This window comes from Bubalus bubalis, chromosome 11, assembly GCF_019923935.1.
Source record: "Bubalus bubalis isolate 160015118507 breed Murrah chromosome 11, NDDB_SH_1, whole genome shotgun sequence".
In the NCBI taxonomy this organism is placed as follows: domain Eukaryota; kingdom Metazoa; phylum Chordata; class Mammalia; order Artiodactyla; family Bovidae; genus Bubalus; species Bubalus bubalis.
Window position 1 is genome coordinate 88357336 of NC_059167.1, and position 18445 is coordinate 88375780.

The following is an 18445-nucleotide window of genomic DNA, read 5'->3' on the forward strand; positions in this document are numbered from 1 at the left end:
CACAATACTATTCAGTATTACCAGAAGCAAATTTTGACATATGTCCCAACTTGGGTGAATCTTGAGGACATTATGAAAAGTGAAACAAGCCAGTCCCCAGAAGACAAATATTGTGAGATTCCACTTAGATGAGGCATCCAGAGTAGCCCAATTCATAAAGACAAATGTAGAATGTTTGCTGCTGGGGGCTGGGAACAGGACGTAGACAGTCATACTTTCATGAGTATAGAGCTTCAGTTTTGCAAAAGGAAAGGAGTTCTAGAGATATATAGTGGCAGTGGTCACACAGTAATGTGAATATACTTAATACTGTTGAACTACACACTTTAAAATGGCTAATATGGTAAATTATATACATATTATACTACAATTAAAAAAAAAACTTTTGGAAAAGAGAGTCTTATGCACACAGTCTTGCAAATCCTACTTGGCCACATAACAATGGACCTTGGGGCTAGAACAGTTGCTTACTAAGAGATAAAGAGGCTATATAGCCTGTGGTGGGTTTATCTCCTTGTTTTGGACCCTTTCCCTGTTTTAGGCTCAATATGTACTTCTTTGTCCTGTTTAAGCATGTGCCTCAATGGACCTTAGGCATACCTTCAGTTTTTAGCATTTCTGACTCCAAGGGAGTGAGGTGGAGTGGGGGCTATTTTTGCTGCAACACAGATGGGTTGTGCAGGCCAACTGCCCTCCACAGACTGCCAGGAGGGACCTGCTGCTGGCCATGGGAAACTGATACCCACTATTGAAGCTGATCTTGCCATGTGTGGCAGATTCATGTTGATATATGGCAAAACCAATACAATATTGTAAAGTTAAAAAAAAAAATTGTTCAGTCCAGTGCTTGCCTGGATTGTGTTTTTCTTGGCAACTCCAGTACAAGATGCAACGGGCAGAAGTACTGGACTTCTCCTAATAATAGACAACAGATGCCACCTGACCATAAGAACTACTCACAAACAAAACCCCAGGACCAGATGGCTTCACCAGTGGATTACACCAAATGTTTTAAGAAAAATTAACATCAATCTTTCTAGCAAACTCTTCCAAAAAATGGAAGAGGACAGAACACTGTACACTCATCCTTTGAGGACAGAAATATCGGGGTATCAAACTCACACAATGACATTACAAGAAAAACTACAAATCAATATCACTTAAGAATATGAATGTAAAAATCCTTAGCAAAATACTAGTAAACTAAATCCAGCAACATATAAAATAGATTATACAAGATTGGTTCAATATGCAAAAATCTATTAATACACTATAACTATGGGATAAAGGACAAAAAACTCATGATCATTTATTTCAATAGAAAAAGCACTTGACAAAATCTAATGCTGATTTATGATAAAAAATATACAACAAACTTGGAAGAGAAGGGGACTTCCACAACTTGATAAATGACACCTACCAAAAACCCACAGCTAAATCACACTTGATGATGAAAGACTGAAAGCTTCCCCTCTAAGGAGCATCAGTGCTCATCACGGATGAAAGAGTAAACAAAATATGGTACATCCACATAATGGACTATTATGCAGTCGTAAAAAGGGGAATGAAGTGCTGATAAATGCTATAACATGGGTGAACCTTGAGAACATTATGCTAAGTGAAAGCAGACAGACGCAACGGCCACATACTGTATGATTTCACTTATCTGAAATGTCCAAAATAGGGAAATTCATACAGATAGAAAGTAGATTAATGGTTGCCAGGGACTAGAGGGAAGAGAATATAGGAAGTGACTACTAATGGGTGGGGAGTTTATTTCTGGGGTGATAAAAACGTTTTGGAATTAATGGTAATGGTTATACAATCCTATGAATGTACTGAAACTGAACTGCACAAATGCACATCCTACCATCTTAATAAATAATTTTTTTAATGTAACACAAATTGAGGAGTCAAAAAAGGATGACGGAAAGCCATAAAACAATGACATGTACTGGTTCTATGAAGGGCTCCCCAGCTGGTTCAGTGGTAAAGAACCCACGTGCCAAGGCAAGGAGATGCAGGGGACGTGGGTTTGATCCCTGGGTCAGGAAGAGCCCCTGAAGGAAGAAATGGCAATCTGCTCCAGTATTCTTGCCTGGAAACTTCCATGGACAGAGGAGCCTGGCAGGCTACATATAGTTCATGGGGTTGCAATGGTCAGAATCGACAGAGTGAGTGAGCATGCACACACTCGCTGGCTCTGTGAACTCACTTTTTATAGCTGGTTTCCTTGAAGAGTAATTGTCATACTAATATGTTTGTAAGACTTTTAAATCTTGACATCTACTATAACAAATTTAGAACACATTCTTATAATATCAAGGTATCAATGTAGGCTCATTAAAAAGTCTTATAGGGAATGAACTAACTGTATTATTAATATACTGAGAATGCCCCAAATGAACTATATATATATGTATATATATTTGGCTGCATCCCTTGGCTTGAGGGATCTGAGTTCCCCGACCAGGGATTGAACCCAGGTCACAGCAGTGAAAGCACTGAGTCCTAACCACTGGACCACCAGGGAACTCCAAATGTTGAGTTTTAATGAGCTGGACACTAAAAAATTGAATATGTGAAACGTAAAGACTGCTCTGATTTCAAATGGGTAAACAATAACAATGGTGACATCATTTCACTGACAGGGAACCAAGAATTCTGCATTTTTGCCATAATATTCAGATCAAAAAAGATTTACCAAAGTAGAAATGAATAAAAAATAAAGGAAGGAAGGAAAGGGCTAGAGTCCAGAGAAAACTAAACACATCTTGGCTAAACAGCTGTGCTAGAAAACGATTTCTTATCTTGCAATTAAGAACCGATTTCTTTCTAAAAGACGTAGGACATTGGGTTAATAGATTTCTTTAAAAGAAAATCTGTTTTGGCTATTGAAACATTAAAAGAACAGAACATCTGTTTCACAAGTGAAGACAGATTGTATAGAAGAATCAAATATCAAACCACCGATTAGACTAGCATTTAATCTGTTCTATTTAAATTTTCAATAAAAGTAAATGAAACTACTTTCTTGAAATTATAGCTCAACTATAAATATTTAACACTAGGAACCCTTAACATTAAGCTGTTTTAGAGCATAAAGGAGGTACTTATTAGTATATTTTAATTATTTTTAATTCTACTTGATACCTGTATCAACATCAGGTTTTAAAGTATTCTACTCTCAAAATCACTTTTAAAATATTATAAAAGGGAAAACTCACCATCCATAAATTCAGTACATATTGAAATCCTGTTCTCCACAAAAAATGCACCATAAAACCCTATGATATATGATGAATCACACTGTAACAAAAATAAGACAAAAGCAGTTAAAAGCCTGCAAGCCAATACTGTCACAGGCATACTTTATAAGGAAAAATAACCAAGAAAAAAAATTACCTTATAAAGAATTTCCAATTCAGACATAATTTGCTTCTGAAGTTCCAGTGTAATATCTAGTAGTATGACCTAAACATATAAGGAAATCAACATTCACACATTTATTCACCTTTAAATTAAATGTAGCCATATTCACTATGAAATATAAAAACTAAAAAATTTGGTGTTTCCTCTATTCATTCCACTTTTCTCCTCTCCACCACCATAACCTCTGGTAATACAAACTGTGTCCACATCTGTCTAACACTTTGCATTGGGGGAGGTGGTACAGAAGTGATTGATGGGATCAAGGAAAAAGCCAGGTCTCAAAGGTCAGTATTAATGGCTTCAAAAGTCAGTTACGTTATAACACCCTTAATTTACACACCCTATTTTGGCCACATTGGTTATTTTGAGACAAGGAAGACCGGAGTGACCCTGAAACCATTAAAAATTAATTGTCTTGTAATTCAGATACTGGGCAAAGCAGAAGAGAATGATAAGTAAAAATAACATTTAAAGTAGATTTTTAGTTATGAGAGAAATAAGGAGTTTTCAAAATATATCAGGTTTTTATACTCTTCCAATTGGGTAATCTTTCTTTGCCACAACTGTTATAAAACTGAGCTTGAAGGAACCTCAGAAATTATTTCACCTAATTTCTTTCTTTCTAAAGAGGAAGAAACCAAAGCTCTGAGGAGTCACGATGCCCGGCAACATCAGGGCCTCTCCCTGATTCCAAGGACCACACACTTTCCAATATGTTCTAAGGCTTTATGGTTTCCCTTAAAATATCAACCACTGAGTCAAATTCATAACAAAGAAATGTACAATAATTTATAAACATACATATAACAAATACTAGTTTATTTTGAACACTTATTTTAAGAAAGAAGACCATCAACCATTCAAATTTCACTTAGCATTTACTGTGAAGTCAATTCAAAGGGAATTGTTTTTTACTGAAAAAGAACAGTGATGATAATAAAATAACTAGACAATAGTTTTAAAGATTTGTGCCAGAGTTTCTGATTCCAGACATTTCTAGATAAAAACTTATTCAGGATTACCAAGGACAGTAATTATACACCATCCAACACTTATCTAAATTTTGTATCACAATTGCAGAATATATATATATATATATATATATATACACACACACACACATACATATATATAATCATACTGGAGGAAAAAACATAAATTTTCAATTGTAAACTGATGACAGAGAAAGGAAAGAAAAGGATAATCTCCAAAAACACAAATTTTCTAGTACTGACATCCACTGGGGGAGGGTAGAATGAGTACAAGAAGGCACAGCAGTTTCTATCAAGAAACTGCTTTAGGGTTATTTATAAAAGCTCTCACTAAACTAGATTGTAAGTGTAAGGCAAAACTGCCAAGAAAACATTTAAACATTTCTCTGAATCAATAGTCATTTGTTACAATATTCACTTATATTTTTGCTCCTGTATAAAATTTAGCAACAAAATTAATTCATCTAGTGTTGTTTCAATGCTATACCATACGATATTAGAGCTAGGATTGACCCTCTGTGTCAAGTACAGGGAATTTTCCAGCCTGAAAAATTCTGCTAAAAGGAATAAAGCATCATTTAAAGCAATGGTGCTCAACCCTGGCTTCACATTATAATTACCTTTATATCAAGGTATTTATATACAATAAGGACACTTTAAAAAAAGCCTGATGATGCACAGGCTTTACCCAGAATAAGGGAATCAGAATCTCTGGGGTTGGGCCCATATCTTTGCATTTTTAAAAACTTGCCAGCTGATTTGTAGCCCATAGTAAGGTTGAGAATCCCTTATTTAAATTTTCAAAAAAATGCTGTTTATTCAGTGTGCAGTACCACTACCAAAGACCTGCATCTCCAGGCACCCAATCAAGAAACAACATGACTCCACATGGGTAACCAAAATCTTGGAATAACCTAAAACTACCAGCCAAGAACATATTCTTTTCACAGAGAATCTTAATTAGGCTTCCACAGTCTGGAATAAAGTTGAAATTCTAGCATGATATTCAAGGAATTTTTCCACGGTCTACCTCCAATTTGTTATTCCAGTTCCTTCTCCCACTACTCCTTACCACAAATCCAATCTACATGTAAAACCAGATGACTGCTACCAGTCCACATGTCCCGTGCTTTCCCGCACTTTCCGTCTTTAGTCCAGGTGTTCCCTCCACTCGAGGTGTGCTTTCTCGCTCCATTCCATAGTCACTGGCCATAATACCTTCTCTATGCTTTAAACACAGCTTGAATGCCACCACCACCTCCATCAGGCCGGCACTAAAGCCCTCCATCAGACCCTCTATCTTTCTCCCGTCACACACTGCCTTTCGCATTAATGCCGTGGCTCCTAAAAACTGAAGCCTAGAGAGTCCAGTGGTTGTAAGCTCGCGAAGGGCAACAACTAAGCCTTGTGCATTTTTCTGTGGTTCCCTCCCTCCGTATCCAGCACCCAGCACATGGTCTTAAACAAGTGGTGCCCACTGAGTGATGTGGTACTTAATTATACCACACCTTACAACCATAATTCTCTAAATAAGAAGCTACTTCTAGACAGGAAGGAAATGAATTGTTTGATTTCTATAACTGAACTTAAAATCAAAGACATAAATACCAAAATAAATAAAATTGCCACACTGGCCTAAACTGTAGCGAGTAATAGTGTATTCGTGGGACCAATCCATTGCACTCTAAAAGGTCTTGATCATTCTTGAAATTTGCTTTAATCCAGAATAGGGGAGATTCCATAATGGTAAAAAAGTGAATAAAGTAATTTCTGGGAACTTGAGAAGGAAAGCAAAATCTACCCTAAAATGGAAAACCTGGGAAAAAAGCATGACAAATACTAAATTTTTTTTGGAAGAACAAGAAAAGTATGAACTCCCTGAGTCTTCATGATTATTTTCTCTTCTCTTTAGGAAGAGCTCAATTTTTCAAACTGGAGAGAATTTGAACATGAAGCACTTCCTGGAGAAAGGGTTAAGTGAGAAACTGAAATACCTGAGCGCATTTCCGCTGCTCTCCACTACACCTCCAGGATGAATAAGGATGAGTTGTCAAGTTAAATATAAGCAGTCAAGTGACTGAATTATAATTTACTCTGTGCTCAATTTAAATTAGTGTGAGGCTATTAAAATATACAGTATAAATACGGCAATTCATCACAAGCTGTCATGGATGACTTCATTTATTTGCTGGAGTGGCACACGCTCCACTACAGGGAAGGAGAGCAAAATCACAGGTCAAATTAAGCTGCTATTCTGTTTTAATTCGCTTATTTAATCTGTGGCGACATAATTGTCTTTTACAGTATGTACAACTCAGAAAGGAAATTTGGGAGGATTACAGTCAGTATACAAATGATTAATCAAATGGTCCATTTAAATGCTACTTTAAAAGCAGCAGAAACCCAAAGCAGTCAAAGAATGATAATCAGCATGTGCTACATACAAGGCTAAATTTCCTGTACAGTGGGTTTTTCCCAATTAGAAAATATATAGTACAAGGGAATCTTTTAAGCTCTACTCTTTCAAAGATTTTACACAATACATTAACAGTGTAAAAAGGTTCTATTTGCAAAATGGCTAATAGTATTTTTATTTGTTTTCTGCTCTACTTGTTTGCAATCGTCTTGCTTATACATTTCTCCCACCACTGTCACCCCCCAAAAGCTAGTCAGAAACATGTATTTAGATACAGTCATCAAATAGTTATCTTTAAAATAGCACTAGTGACATTTTCAAAGTACTCTCTTTGAGGCAATTTTTTTTCTAAATTCAGGGATATAAATTAAAAATTCAGGGTACTTTTATTATTCCCAAAGTTCAACTTGCTTTTTATAATATCTGAAGTGATATTTTCCACCTCTGAAGTCTGAAGTGGTAAACACTAATATGCTTAGACACTGCAATAACCTTTGGGCAAAAGAGTTTAAAAAATAAGAACATTCACGAGAACAAAAATTAGAAATATTTTGAGTAGGAAGAAAAGAGTAACAGATTTTCAAGGACTCTCATCTAATTGATCCCACATGACATTAAAAGTATGGGTGAAAATGATCATTTGACTTGGGAAATTAAATTTCCCTCATTATTCTATGCAGGCATCAGAGCCCTGCAGGTGATTCTGTTCAGACAAGGACTGTGATTTGCTGCTCTTCGCAATCCCTCTATGACACTAGGCAGCCTGGTTTCACAGCTGAGGTCACTAAGAGGTTCAAGTGACATGCTTGAAGTCACACAAAAGTCAGGAGGGGTTCAGGAAAAGATCAAATGTGCTGCTAACTCTTAACCTTTCATTTCAGCCCTTAATATAAAAAATGCTAAGAAATACTCTGGGGGAGAGCAATGAACACAAAGAACACTGCGATATTTTGCCCGTGAACCGAACTTGCTTTTAGGATACTACTTTAAAACATGAATGAATGAACTAAAGAACAAACGAAAGACTAAAGTTTATTTATTCAGTTAGTTGTTAAACAAATTATATGTTGAACACCAAGTCATGACATGTAGTGCTCTGTATTACACTCTATATGCAAGGTTCTACATAAATCAATGACTAAGACAAGATAACAAGACCTGTTCGCCACTTTCAAAGAGATTTCAATGTACTAGGGGAAAATGTAACATGTATACTATTAGAACACCGGAAGTCACCATATGATGACACCCATAAGGGACACATTCAGAGAATCCTAGAGAGGTCTGAAGGAGAAGGTGGTAAGTGATAGCTCTACCAGATGTGACAGGATCTATTCAAGTCAGCTCAAGGAGGAGCAAGCTTCGGAGCTGACCCGTGACGGGTGTTGAGGATTTGGACAGGTTGGAGACACTGAAGGCATTCTAATTAGGAAGAAATACATGATTAAAAGTATTGAAGTAAGAAAGTACTTGGGTTCAGATAAGGCAATGAGTTCAACTTAAAAGCAGCAAAGAATTCAGACACACAAGATAATGCTTTAGAAGTAGGCTGAGGATGTATTGTGCAAGATCTTGAGTTCCATCCCATAGAGCTTTTAGTTTACTTCGAAGTAATACAGAGTCTTTGAAGACTTTTGAGAAGGGAAGAACTGTGACCAGAGCTATGCTTTAAGAAGCCAAATCCCAAAGTAGTGAACAGAAATACAGAACAGAGGTTAATAGCATGGACTTGATTGAGGCAAGACTTCCCTGGGTTCAAAGCTTGTTTCCATTACTTATTAGGTGCGGGACTAAGCTATTTAAGTATTCTGTGCCTCAGCTTCTGCATCTGTAAAATGAAGATCCATAACAGTAATAAATGCAAAAGGTCACGGTGAGCTTTAAACATGGAGAATACATGTACAGTGCTTAGCAGAGTTTTTTGTTGTTTAGTTCCTAAGTCTTGTCTGACTCTGACTCCATGGACTGTAGCTGACCAGGCTCCTCTGTCCACAGGATTCTCCAGGCAAGAACACTAGAGTGCACTGCCATTTCCTTGCCTGGGGGTGGGGGTTGAGTCTTCCTGACCCAGGAATTGAGCCTGGGTCTCCTGCGTTGGCAAGTGGATTCTTTATCAGTGAGTCACCAGAGGAGACACCTGCTTGTGTGCGAGTGTGTGCTCAGGTGCTCATCTGTGTCCGACTCTTTGCAACTCCATGGACTGTAGCCTGCCGGGTTCCTCTGTCCATGGAATTCTCCAGGCAAGAATATTGGAACAGGTTTCCATTTCATACTCCAGGGGATCTTACCTACCCAATGCATCTCCTGCAGATTATTTACCACCATACCACCTGGGAAGCCCAGACACCTGCTTAGTAGAACATCGAACAACTATTGGATAGTACTATCTACTGGACTTCTGTAGCTTCTATTTTCGAGAGAACAATTTAAAAGCTGGTCAAGAGACATGTCTGCCAAGAGGCAAAAATAAGTGTATGGATTAGCACAGTGATAGGAATGGAAAAGATACTAAAAAAAAAAATAAATAACAACAAAACAGAAAAAATCAACAGGCTTCCAGAAATTAGACATCAGCTAAAACAGGACAGTGATCTCTGAGAGATGGAAAACCAATGAGATGAGTCCTATGACCAGCTTAGTGACTAGACAAGACTTTTTAGTACCCATGCAGGGAGGGGAGCATAGGGGAGCTCAATCTCCTCCCTAAGAGGTAAGAGAACGGGGAGTTCTGAGGAGGCCAAGGCAGCTAGAATTCACTGGCAGAAGAGCAAAAGGAGACAGCTGCAGAAAGCTGCAGAGGGCTCCTGGAGTCTTTATGTGAGTAATGATTCACACATGGATGTCAGGAAACTACATGAGGCCAGGGAAAGAACCCCAAGAAAGACGAGAAGAAACAATCTCCAAACCTCACACTAGGCAGAGTTTGTGTTCCCACCAGAAAGGATGAAAACCCTATATTTGCCAAGGCATCGGGACAGAGTATTCAGAAGACTACTGCTTCAGTTGACCAGGGAAAGTTAGCTCTAGACTAAACACTGGAAAATTCTGAAAGAGATGGGAATACCAGACCACCTGACCTGCCTCTTGAGAAACCTGTATGCAGGTCAGGAAGCAACAGTTAGAACTGGACATCGAACAACAGACTGGTTCCAAAAAGGAAAAGGAGTACATCAAGGCTGTATATTGTCACCCTGCTTATTTAACTTATATGCAGAGTACATCATGAGAAAAACACTGGGCTGGAAGAAGCATAAGCTGGAATCAAGATTGCCGGGAGAAATATCAATCACCTCAGATATGCAGATGACACCACCCTTAAGGCAGAAAGTGAAGAACTAAAGAGCCTCTTGATGAAAGTGAAAGAGGAGAGTGAAAAAGTTGGCTTAAAGCTCAACATTCAGAAAATGAAGATCACGGCATGCGGTCGCATCAGTTCAGTTCAGTTCAGTTGCTCAGTCATGTCTGACTCTTTGTGACCCCATGGACTGCAGCACACCAGGCCTCCCTGTCCATCACCAACTCCCGGAGTCCACCCAAACCCATGTCCATTAAGTTGGTTATGCTCTTCAACCATCTCATCCTCTGTCGTACCCTTCTCCTCCTGCCTTCAATCTTTCCCAGCATCAGGGTCTTTTCAAATGAGTCAGCTCTTCGCATTAGGTGGCCAAATTATTGGAGTTTCAGCTTCAACATCAGTCCTTCCAATGAACAACCAGGACCGATCTCCTTTAGGACAGACTAGTTGGATCTCCTTGCAGTTCAAGGGACTCTCAAGAGTCTTCTCCAACACCATAGTGCAAAAGCATCAATTCTGCGGCACTCAGCATTCTTTATAGTCCAATTCTCACATCCATACATGACCACTGGAAAAACCATAGCCTTGACTAGACAGACTTTTGTTGGCAAAGTAATGTCTCTGCTTTTAAATATGCTGCCTAGGTCAGTCATAATGTTCCTTCCAAGGAGTAAGCATATTTTAATTTCATGGCTTCAATCACCATCTTCAGTGATTTTGGAGCCCCCCAAAATTAAAGTCTGACACTGTTTCCACTGTTTCCCTATCTATTTGCCATGAAGTGATGGGGCCAGATGCCATGATCTTAGTTTTCTGAATGTTGAGCTTTAAGCCAACTTTTTCACTCTCCTCTTTCACTTTCATCAAGAGGCTCTTTAGTTCTTCTTCACTTTCTGCCACATCACTTTATGGCAAATAGATGGGGAAATGTGTAAACAGTGAGACTTTATTTTGGGGGCTCCAAAATCACTGCAGATGGTGACTGCAGCCACAAAATTATAAGCTGCTTACTCCTTGGAAGGAATGTTATGACCAACCTAGGCAGCACATTAAAAAGCAGAGACATTACTTTGTCAACAAAGTTCTGTCTAGTCAAGGCTATGGTTTTTCCAGTAGACATGTATGGATGTGAGAGCTGGACTATAAAGAAAGCTGAGCGCCAAAGAATTGATGCTTTTGCACTGTGGTGTTGGAGAAGACTCTTGAGAGTCTCTTGGACTGCAAGGAGATCCAACCAGTCCGTCCTAAAGGAGATCGGTCCTGGGTGTTCATTGAAAGAACTGATGTTGAAGCTGAAACTCCAATACTTTGGCCACCTGATGTGAAGAGCTAACTCATTTGAAAAGACCCTGATGCTGGGAAAGATTGAAGGTAGGAGGAAAAGGGGACGACAGAGGATGAGATGGTTGGATGGCATCACCAACTCAATGGACATGAGTTTGAGTGAACCCTGGGAGTTGGTGATTGACAGGGAGGCCTGATGTGCTGCGGTCCATGGGGTTGCAAAGAGTCAGACACGGCTGAGTGACTGAACTGAACCACAGGACTGGTCCTATCTAATAAAACTTAAAAGCAAGTCTTGAAAGGATCAAAATATTTCAGATTCACTAGGCAGCTCCTCAGAATAAGCTCAGGGATATTTACAGGAATGTACCTACGCCGTATGACTGGTATCCAATAAAAAATTAAAAGGTATTAAAAAAAAAATACAGCCCAAAATAGAGAGCAAAAGCAACAGTCAAAAATGACCCCAAGATGATAGTTATGGTAGAATTAAGAGACAATACCATTAATTGAGTTATCATAACTATATTCCACATATGCAAGAAGTCAGAAGAAAGACACAGCACATTAACTAGAGATATGGAGGATGTAAAAAAGACCCATGTAAACTGATAGGGATAAAAAGTACATCTGAAATGAAAAAATATACTGAGCAAAATTAATAACAGATTAGACAATGCATAGGAAAGAATACAAACCTGAACATTTGACAATAGAAACTATCCCAAACTGATACACCAGACAGAAAAAAAGGCTAGAACAAACAAACAACAGAGTATCATTTTGCTGTGGGAAACCTTCAACTGAGATAACTTTATGTTAGAGTTGGACCATAAACAAGGCTGAGCACTGAAGAATTGATGCTTTTGAACTGTGGTGTTGGAGAAGACTCTTGAGAATCCCTGGGATTGCAAGAAGATCAAACTAGTCAATCCTAAAGGAAATCAATCCTGAACATTCACTGGACGGACTGATGCTGAAGCTGAAGCTCCAATACTCTGGTTATTGTATCCAACCAGTCCATTCTAAAGGAGATAAGCCCTGGGTGTTCTTTGGAAGGAATGATGCTAAAGCTGAAACTCCAGTACTTTGGCCACCTCATGCAAAGAGTTGACTCAATGGAAAAGACCCGGATGCTGGGAGGGATTGGGGGCAGGAGGAGAAGGGGACGATGGAGGATGAGATGGCTGGATGGCATCACCGACTTGATGGACATGAGTTTGAGTGAACTCCAGGTGATGGACAGGGAGGCCTGGCGTGCTGCAATTCATGGGGTCGCAAAGAGTCGGACACAACTGAGTGACTGAACTGAACTGAAGTTCCCAAAGGTGAGGGAATATGTGAAGAAAATAATGGGTAAAATTTTTCCAAGTTTAATGAAAGTTAAAAATCCACACATCCAAATCTCTCAACAAATCCTAAGTACATGAATCATGAAGAAAATGACACAAAAACTCACCACGATCAAATTGCATAAGAGGGACTTCCCTGGTGGCACTAGTGGTAAAGAACCCGCCTGCCAATGCAGGACATGTATGAGATGCTGGTTAGATCCCTGAGTAGGGATGATCCCCTGGAGGAGGACGTGGCGACCGACTACAGTATTCTTCCCTGGAGAATCCCATGGACAGAGGAGCTTGGAGAGCTACAGTCCATGGGGTTGCAAAGAGCTGGACACATCTGAAGTGACTGAGCATGCACAGTGATTAAAAAAAATCTTAAAAGCAGTTAGGGAAGACGTCAATTCTAATGTACAGAGGAATAAAGATTTCTAAATGACAGTACAGTAAGCTTTTCACTGGAAACAATGTCAGCCAGAAAACAGTAAAGCAAAATCTCTAAAATACTGAAAGTAAAGCACAATTAAACTAGAATTCTCTATCTGGTGAAAATGTTTTCCAAAAATTAAAGTCAACGTACACATCTCAGACATGCAGCAGCTGAAAGCGTTCATTGCAGGAGACTCGTGCACTGTAAGGAAGGTAAAGGAAGGGAGGCATTGAGACAGAAGCGAGGTGGTACCAGACGGAAAGCTGGGCTTGTACAAGGGGTACGGAGCACTGGAAACAGTGAAAATGTGAGTAAACATAAAGTAAATCTATTCTTACATGTAAAATGCCTTTAAAAATGACTGTCTAAAGCAAAATCAGTAACAATGCATTTCGGGGGTTTTAACATGAGTAAAATGTACAATAACAACAACAACGGTCAGGATGAGGGAAATGAGAGTACACCATGTAGAGCGCTCACACTACAAGTCAAGTGGGACGATATTACCTGAGGGTGGACCTCACTAAGTTAACCATGTATACTATAAACTTTAAAGCAACTGTTTTTTTCTAAAAAGGGCATAGACACATAATAAATAGAAAACAAAGAGCAAATTGATATACTTGAATCCAACCATATCGATAATCATATGAAATGTAAATGATATAAATACCTCAATTAAAAAGCAAAGATAATCAGACTGGCCTAAATATAAAGATAAAACAGGTTAAAAATAAAAGATTATATCATGTGAACACCAGTCAAAATAAAGCTGATGTAACTATATTAATATCAGACAATATAGGTTTCAGAGTAAAGAATACTACCACGGATAAAGAAGATCACTTTGTAATGATAAAGGGGCCATAAAATCCTAAATAACCTAACAGATCTACAAAAAAATATGAAGTAAAAAAAAATGATAGAACCGCAAGGAAAAAATAGACAAGTATACAATTGTTGCTATAGATTTCAACACCCTGTTTTCTTACTGATAGGACAAATAGATAAAAAGTCAGTAAAGATACAGAAATTTGGAAAAACACTATCAGCCAACTTAATCTAATTGATATTTATCCCACATCCTACACAGCAGACTACACATTCTTTTCATGCGCACAGGGAACACTTACGAAGACAATTCACACTCTGGGCCAAAAAATAAGTATCAATAAACTTAAAATATTTTCAATTATATGAAGTATGTTACCTGACCATACAGATTTACATTAGAAATTAATAACAGAAAGATATATGGAATATCCCCAAATATTTGGAAACTAAACAACACTCCTAATATTTAATGAAAAAACTCAGCCTGTTTTAAAGCAAATAATGACACTTTTTTTTTCTTTCTCTTAGATTATGACTAGTCCTTTAGGACTGCCTGGAGATCAAACCAGTCAGTCCTAAAGGAAATCAACCCTGAATATTCATTGGAAGGACTGATGCTGAAGCTGAAGCTCCAATACTTTGGCCACCTGATGTGAAGAGTCAACTCCCTGGAAAAGACTCAGATGTTAGGAAAGAATGAAGGCAGGAGAAGTGGGTGACAGAGGACGAGATGGTTGGATGGCATCACTGACTCAATGGACATGAGTGTGAGCAAGCTCTGGGAGATGGTGAGGGACAGGGAAGGCTGGCGTGCTGCCCTCCGTGGGCTCGCAAAGAATCAGACATGACTGAGCGACTGAACAACAATGACTAATATATAGACAAAATGCTTTTTGCCTTCACTGCCAAGAAGCTCGGGGCTAAACAAAAGTTTAAACACAATAATTATATCTACTCAAATCATTCATTCATTCAACTTGAGCTTCTAACATTTAATTTTATAAAATCTAGGGATACAAAGTGAATATGATACAGTCCCTGTCCTGTAGCTCAGCTTTACGGTTAGGTCTGGTGAACAGTATATTTGTAAAGCCCCACTGTTTTCCTTTATTGAAGGTCTCTATTTTAACAGCCTTTTAAAAATGTGTCTTTTCTTTTAAATTGCTTTTAATCCTTTCCAGAGATAACTGTTGGCCCCTTGCCACACCCAGCTAAATAATCATGCAGAAGAAGTTTAATATCAACCTAGGTTAAACATAAATGAAAATGTATGAAATTATGAAAAATTATAATACAGTAGCAAGGCCAAATAGTGGGGCTTTGGGGGGTGATTATAGCAGTGCTCCCCTCTCCTGGAATAAACAAACTAAAATTGATTATCTTTAAAACATCATTGGCAACAGTCTAAAAGTTTTGACATCAAAGGAATAAACAAATAACTAGATACAAAGGAAAACAGTGCTGAGTTGGGGGAGGCATTCTTTGAAGATGGAGCTCAGAAGACACAGAAAGGACAACTAATGCTAAGCTGGTGCCACAGAGCTGCACTCAAGTGAGCTCATGAGGACTGAGGTGGAGCCTGATCTCTATAGCACTTACCCTGGGAACTGGCTGGACTCAAGGTTCCTCTTGTTTAAAATGTGGGGCCACGATAGATGATCTCTAAGGTCTCTTTCAGTTCTATTCAGAACTGAATTCAGTACAATTCTGTAAACCTAGTTTGGCTGGAATATCAAAGTAAATGTCCCGAGAAGGAGCTCTGTTGGAGCGCTCCACCAAAAGCTATTTGAATTATTAAAACTAGACTTGATAATACACATAGCACATCCTCGGTGCTGTGTTAAGTGTGGTATGGAAGAACAACTCTGGATTGCACAGCAGTCAGGAGACTTGAGTCTGTTTTGGTCTGACTTTACTAAAAGATACAACACACTGCAGTTTAATCACTCTTGTTCTTAGTTTCCTAGGTTAGATAAAAGATGCAGAAATACATGCTCACTCTGGACAGCTAAGAAGGCATCTTGGAGGAGATGGACCTAAGGATAGATAGGAAATATAGGATAGATAGATAGGATAGATAGATGGAAAGGATAGATAAAAATCAAAGGGATGGGCGGTGCTAATAACATGTATACAGGCTGCATGGTGCAGGAGAAGACATATGCTTTGGAGTTGATGCATCTTGTTTTAAATCTTGATCTTGGCTCTTCAATCTGGGTGACCTTGGACAGTTCAGCTTTCTGAGTCTCAGTGTCCTCAAATCTAAAATAATAGGCTTACTTTATACATTTAAAAATTAAAGATAAGAGCTACATAGAATCAAGCATTATACCGGGCATATAGTAGTCATTCAAAAAATAAAAGCTCTCATTATTAAGACTGAGGATAATGGGCATTCCAGAGAGCAACAGGCAGGTAAAACAGAAGGTACAGCTGGAAGGTGGGTAGGGGTCTGTCTGTAGATGGCCTAGCTCATCTTCAGGGGAGTGAGGGATGAAGCTGGCCTCACCAGTTTGTTAGCTAAAAGCCCAGTTTGGAAGTGGAGTTCTATGGACTTGAATTTGAGGTAATACAGGGTTCAGAGGTGCAATTCGAGAGACTCCATAGGGAAATCTGAGATAAAATGATGAGAAAATCAAGCACCAACAGCCAAGGTCAGAAATTAAACGCAAAGCAGCACGGGCAGGATTGGGATCTTGGAGAACGGCAGGGATGGAGTGTGGATTATGGACACAAGGGGAACAAGCGAGGAGCATCTAAGGTAACGGCCTAGAACATCCCTGAGTTACGTGCAGCTTGACTCTATTCGATGGTGTGGTGTTAGGTCTCTCAGAATGCCATAAAGAAGGGAGGCAGACATCACAGGCTTTATGTTCTACACTCCTGGGGCTGAGGGAAGAGGGATGCCAAGACAGTGATGCATCAGGTCTGGGGTTCAACTTCTCAACTCCAGTGGCCAGGTGAAAGGTACAGTGGAGATGTTATTATAAAAGTCTGAGTACGAGGTATGTGAGCCTGATACAAGGCAAAGGCAATGAGGATGAGAACAGAAAGAAAGTGGCACATGGACCCATTTCAGGGGAAATTTCTGACAGGACATGGTGACTTACGGGATGTGGCAGATGAAAGCAAGAAAGAAGTGACCGTCCACCAAGTTTTGTAAGATGAGGAAGGCAGTGGTGCACTGAGCGGGGAACATGGAAAGAAGCCTAGAACACGATGAGTCAGATCACAGTGCGGGCATCCTGAAGGTCACAACAGGGACACCGCCCAAACCTTAAACCGCTTCATTTCCTCTTTGACAATACCTATGATTCAAGCTAATAGGGGTCGCGGTGGAAGAGAAAGCAGTAAGCATCAAAAGATTCATGAATTTCATAAAACTTATCTAGCACTCACCTTTACAGCTAGTATTTTCCCACTTGGGACATGATATGCTCTGTGGAAAGAAAAAAAAAATCACTTGGGATTACTAAACAAAATGGCTAAGGACATAATATAAATCTGAATACATCCTCAGTAAGAGAAATATGATACTTTCAGAGAACACTAATAACACTGGTAATTTACATTTCTATTGAGGTGCATGGTTTACACAGTGATTCATTATGTACTACCTTAAAATAACTGAGTTAATTCTGATATTATTATCCACTTTTTAGAGCCCAGAACTCTGAAGCATAGAGAAGGCTAAGCAGTTTATCAATGGTACAAGTTAATAAGAGGCAGAACTAGACATCAAACCCAAGTCTTCTGGCTCCAGATCCCTTACAGCATACTGTCACGGTATGCGGTGGAGTGTTCTCTGCTAAGCCCGGTACAGAGTGACATAAAATGGGAGGTTTCCCTTTCGTTTGTCTCAATTATATATACAGATAAACTGCATCCCTACATTTCATTAAAATAATCTCAAAACACACTGGCTTAAGATATAAATTTATGTAAGAAGTCATAGAGTCACAAGGATCAAGTATGACAGTTATCTTTTTCTTAAAGCTAGCATCTCTCAGTATTTTTCAGAAAGCTACAGAACAAGGCTTCCCTGGTGGCTCAGTGGTAAAGAATCTGCTTGCCAGTGCAGGAGACATGGGTTCGATCCCTGATCTAAGAAGATCTCACACGCCATGAAGCAACTAAACCCACAACTATTGAGTGCCACAACTATTGAGCCTGTGCTCTAGAGCCTGGGAGTCGCAACCACGGACACAGGTGCTGCAGCTGTTGAAGCCTGTGCACTCTAGAGCCCATGCTCTGCAACAAGAGAAGCCCACACCCTGAAACCAGAGAGTAGCCCCTGCTTGCCACAACTAGAGAAAAGCCGACTCAGCAAAAAGACCCAGCGCAACCAAAAATAAAATAAATAAAATTACACTCTAAAAAACCTTCAGAGCCCAGTTCAAATGATCAGATACAGTGAAATAA

General features: G+C 39.1%; 1 protein-coding gene and 1 non-coding gene across 9 annotated transcripts in view; both read right to left on the minus strand.

Moving 5' to 3' along the window:
- MAP2K5 (mitogen-activated protein kinase kinase 5) overlaps positions 1 to 18445 on the minus strand; it is a 266618-nt gene that overhangs the window by 164132 nt on the left and 84041 nt on the right. For all 8 annotated transcript variants that reach the window (XM_006052082.3, XM_044925392.1, XM_006052081.3 and 5 more), the window contains exons 9-11: positions 17423 to 17462; positions 3406 to 3474; positions 3228 to 3309 (exon numbers count right to left, since the gene is read on the minus strand). In XM_006052082.3, the coding sequence (XP_006052144.1) occupies positions 3228 to 3309; positions 3406 to 3474; positions 17423 to 17462 (191 nt within the window). The remainder of the gene's footprint in view (positions 1 to 3227; positions 3310 to 3405; positions 3475 to 17422; positions 17463 to 18445) is intronic.
- Positions 2462 to 2533, minus strand: TRNAE-UUC. The gene has a single exon. It is a non-coding gene; the product is annotated as a tRNA-Glu (tRNA).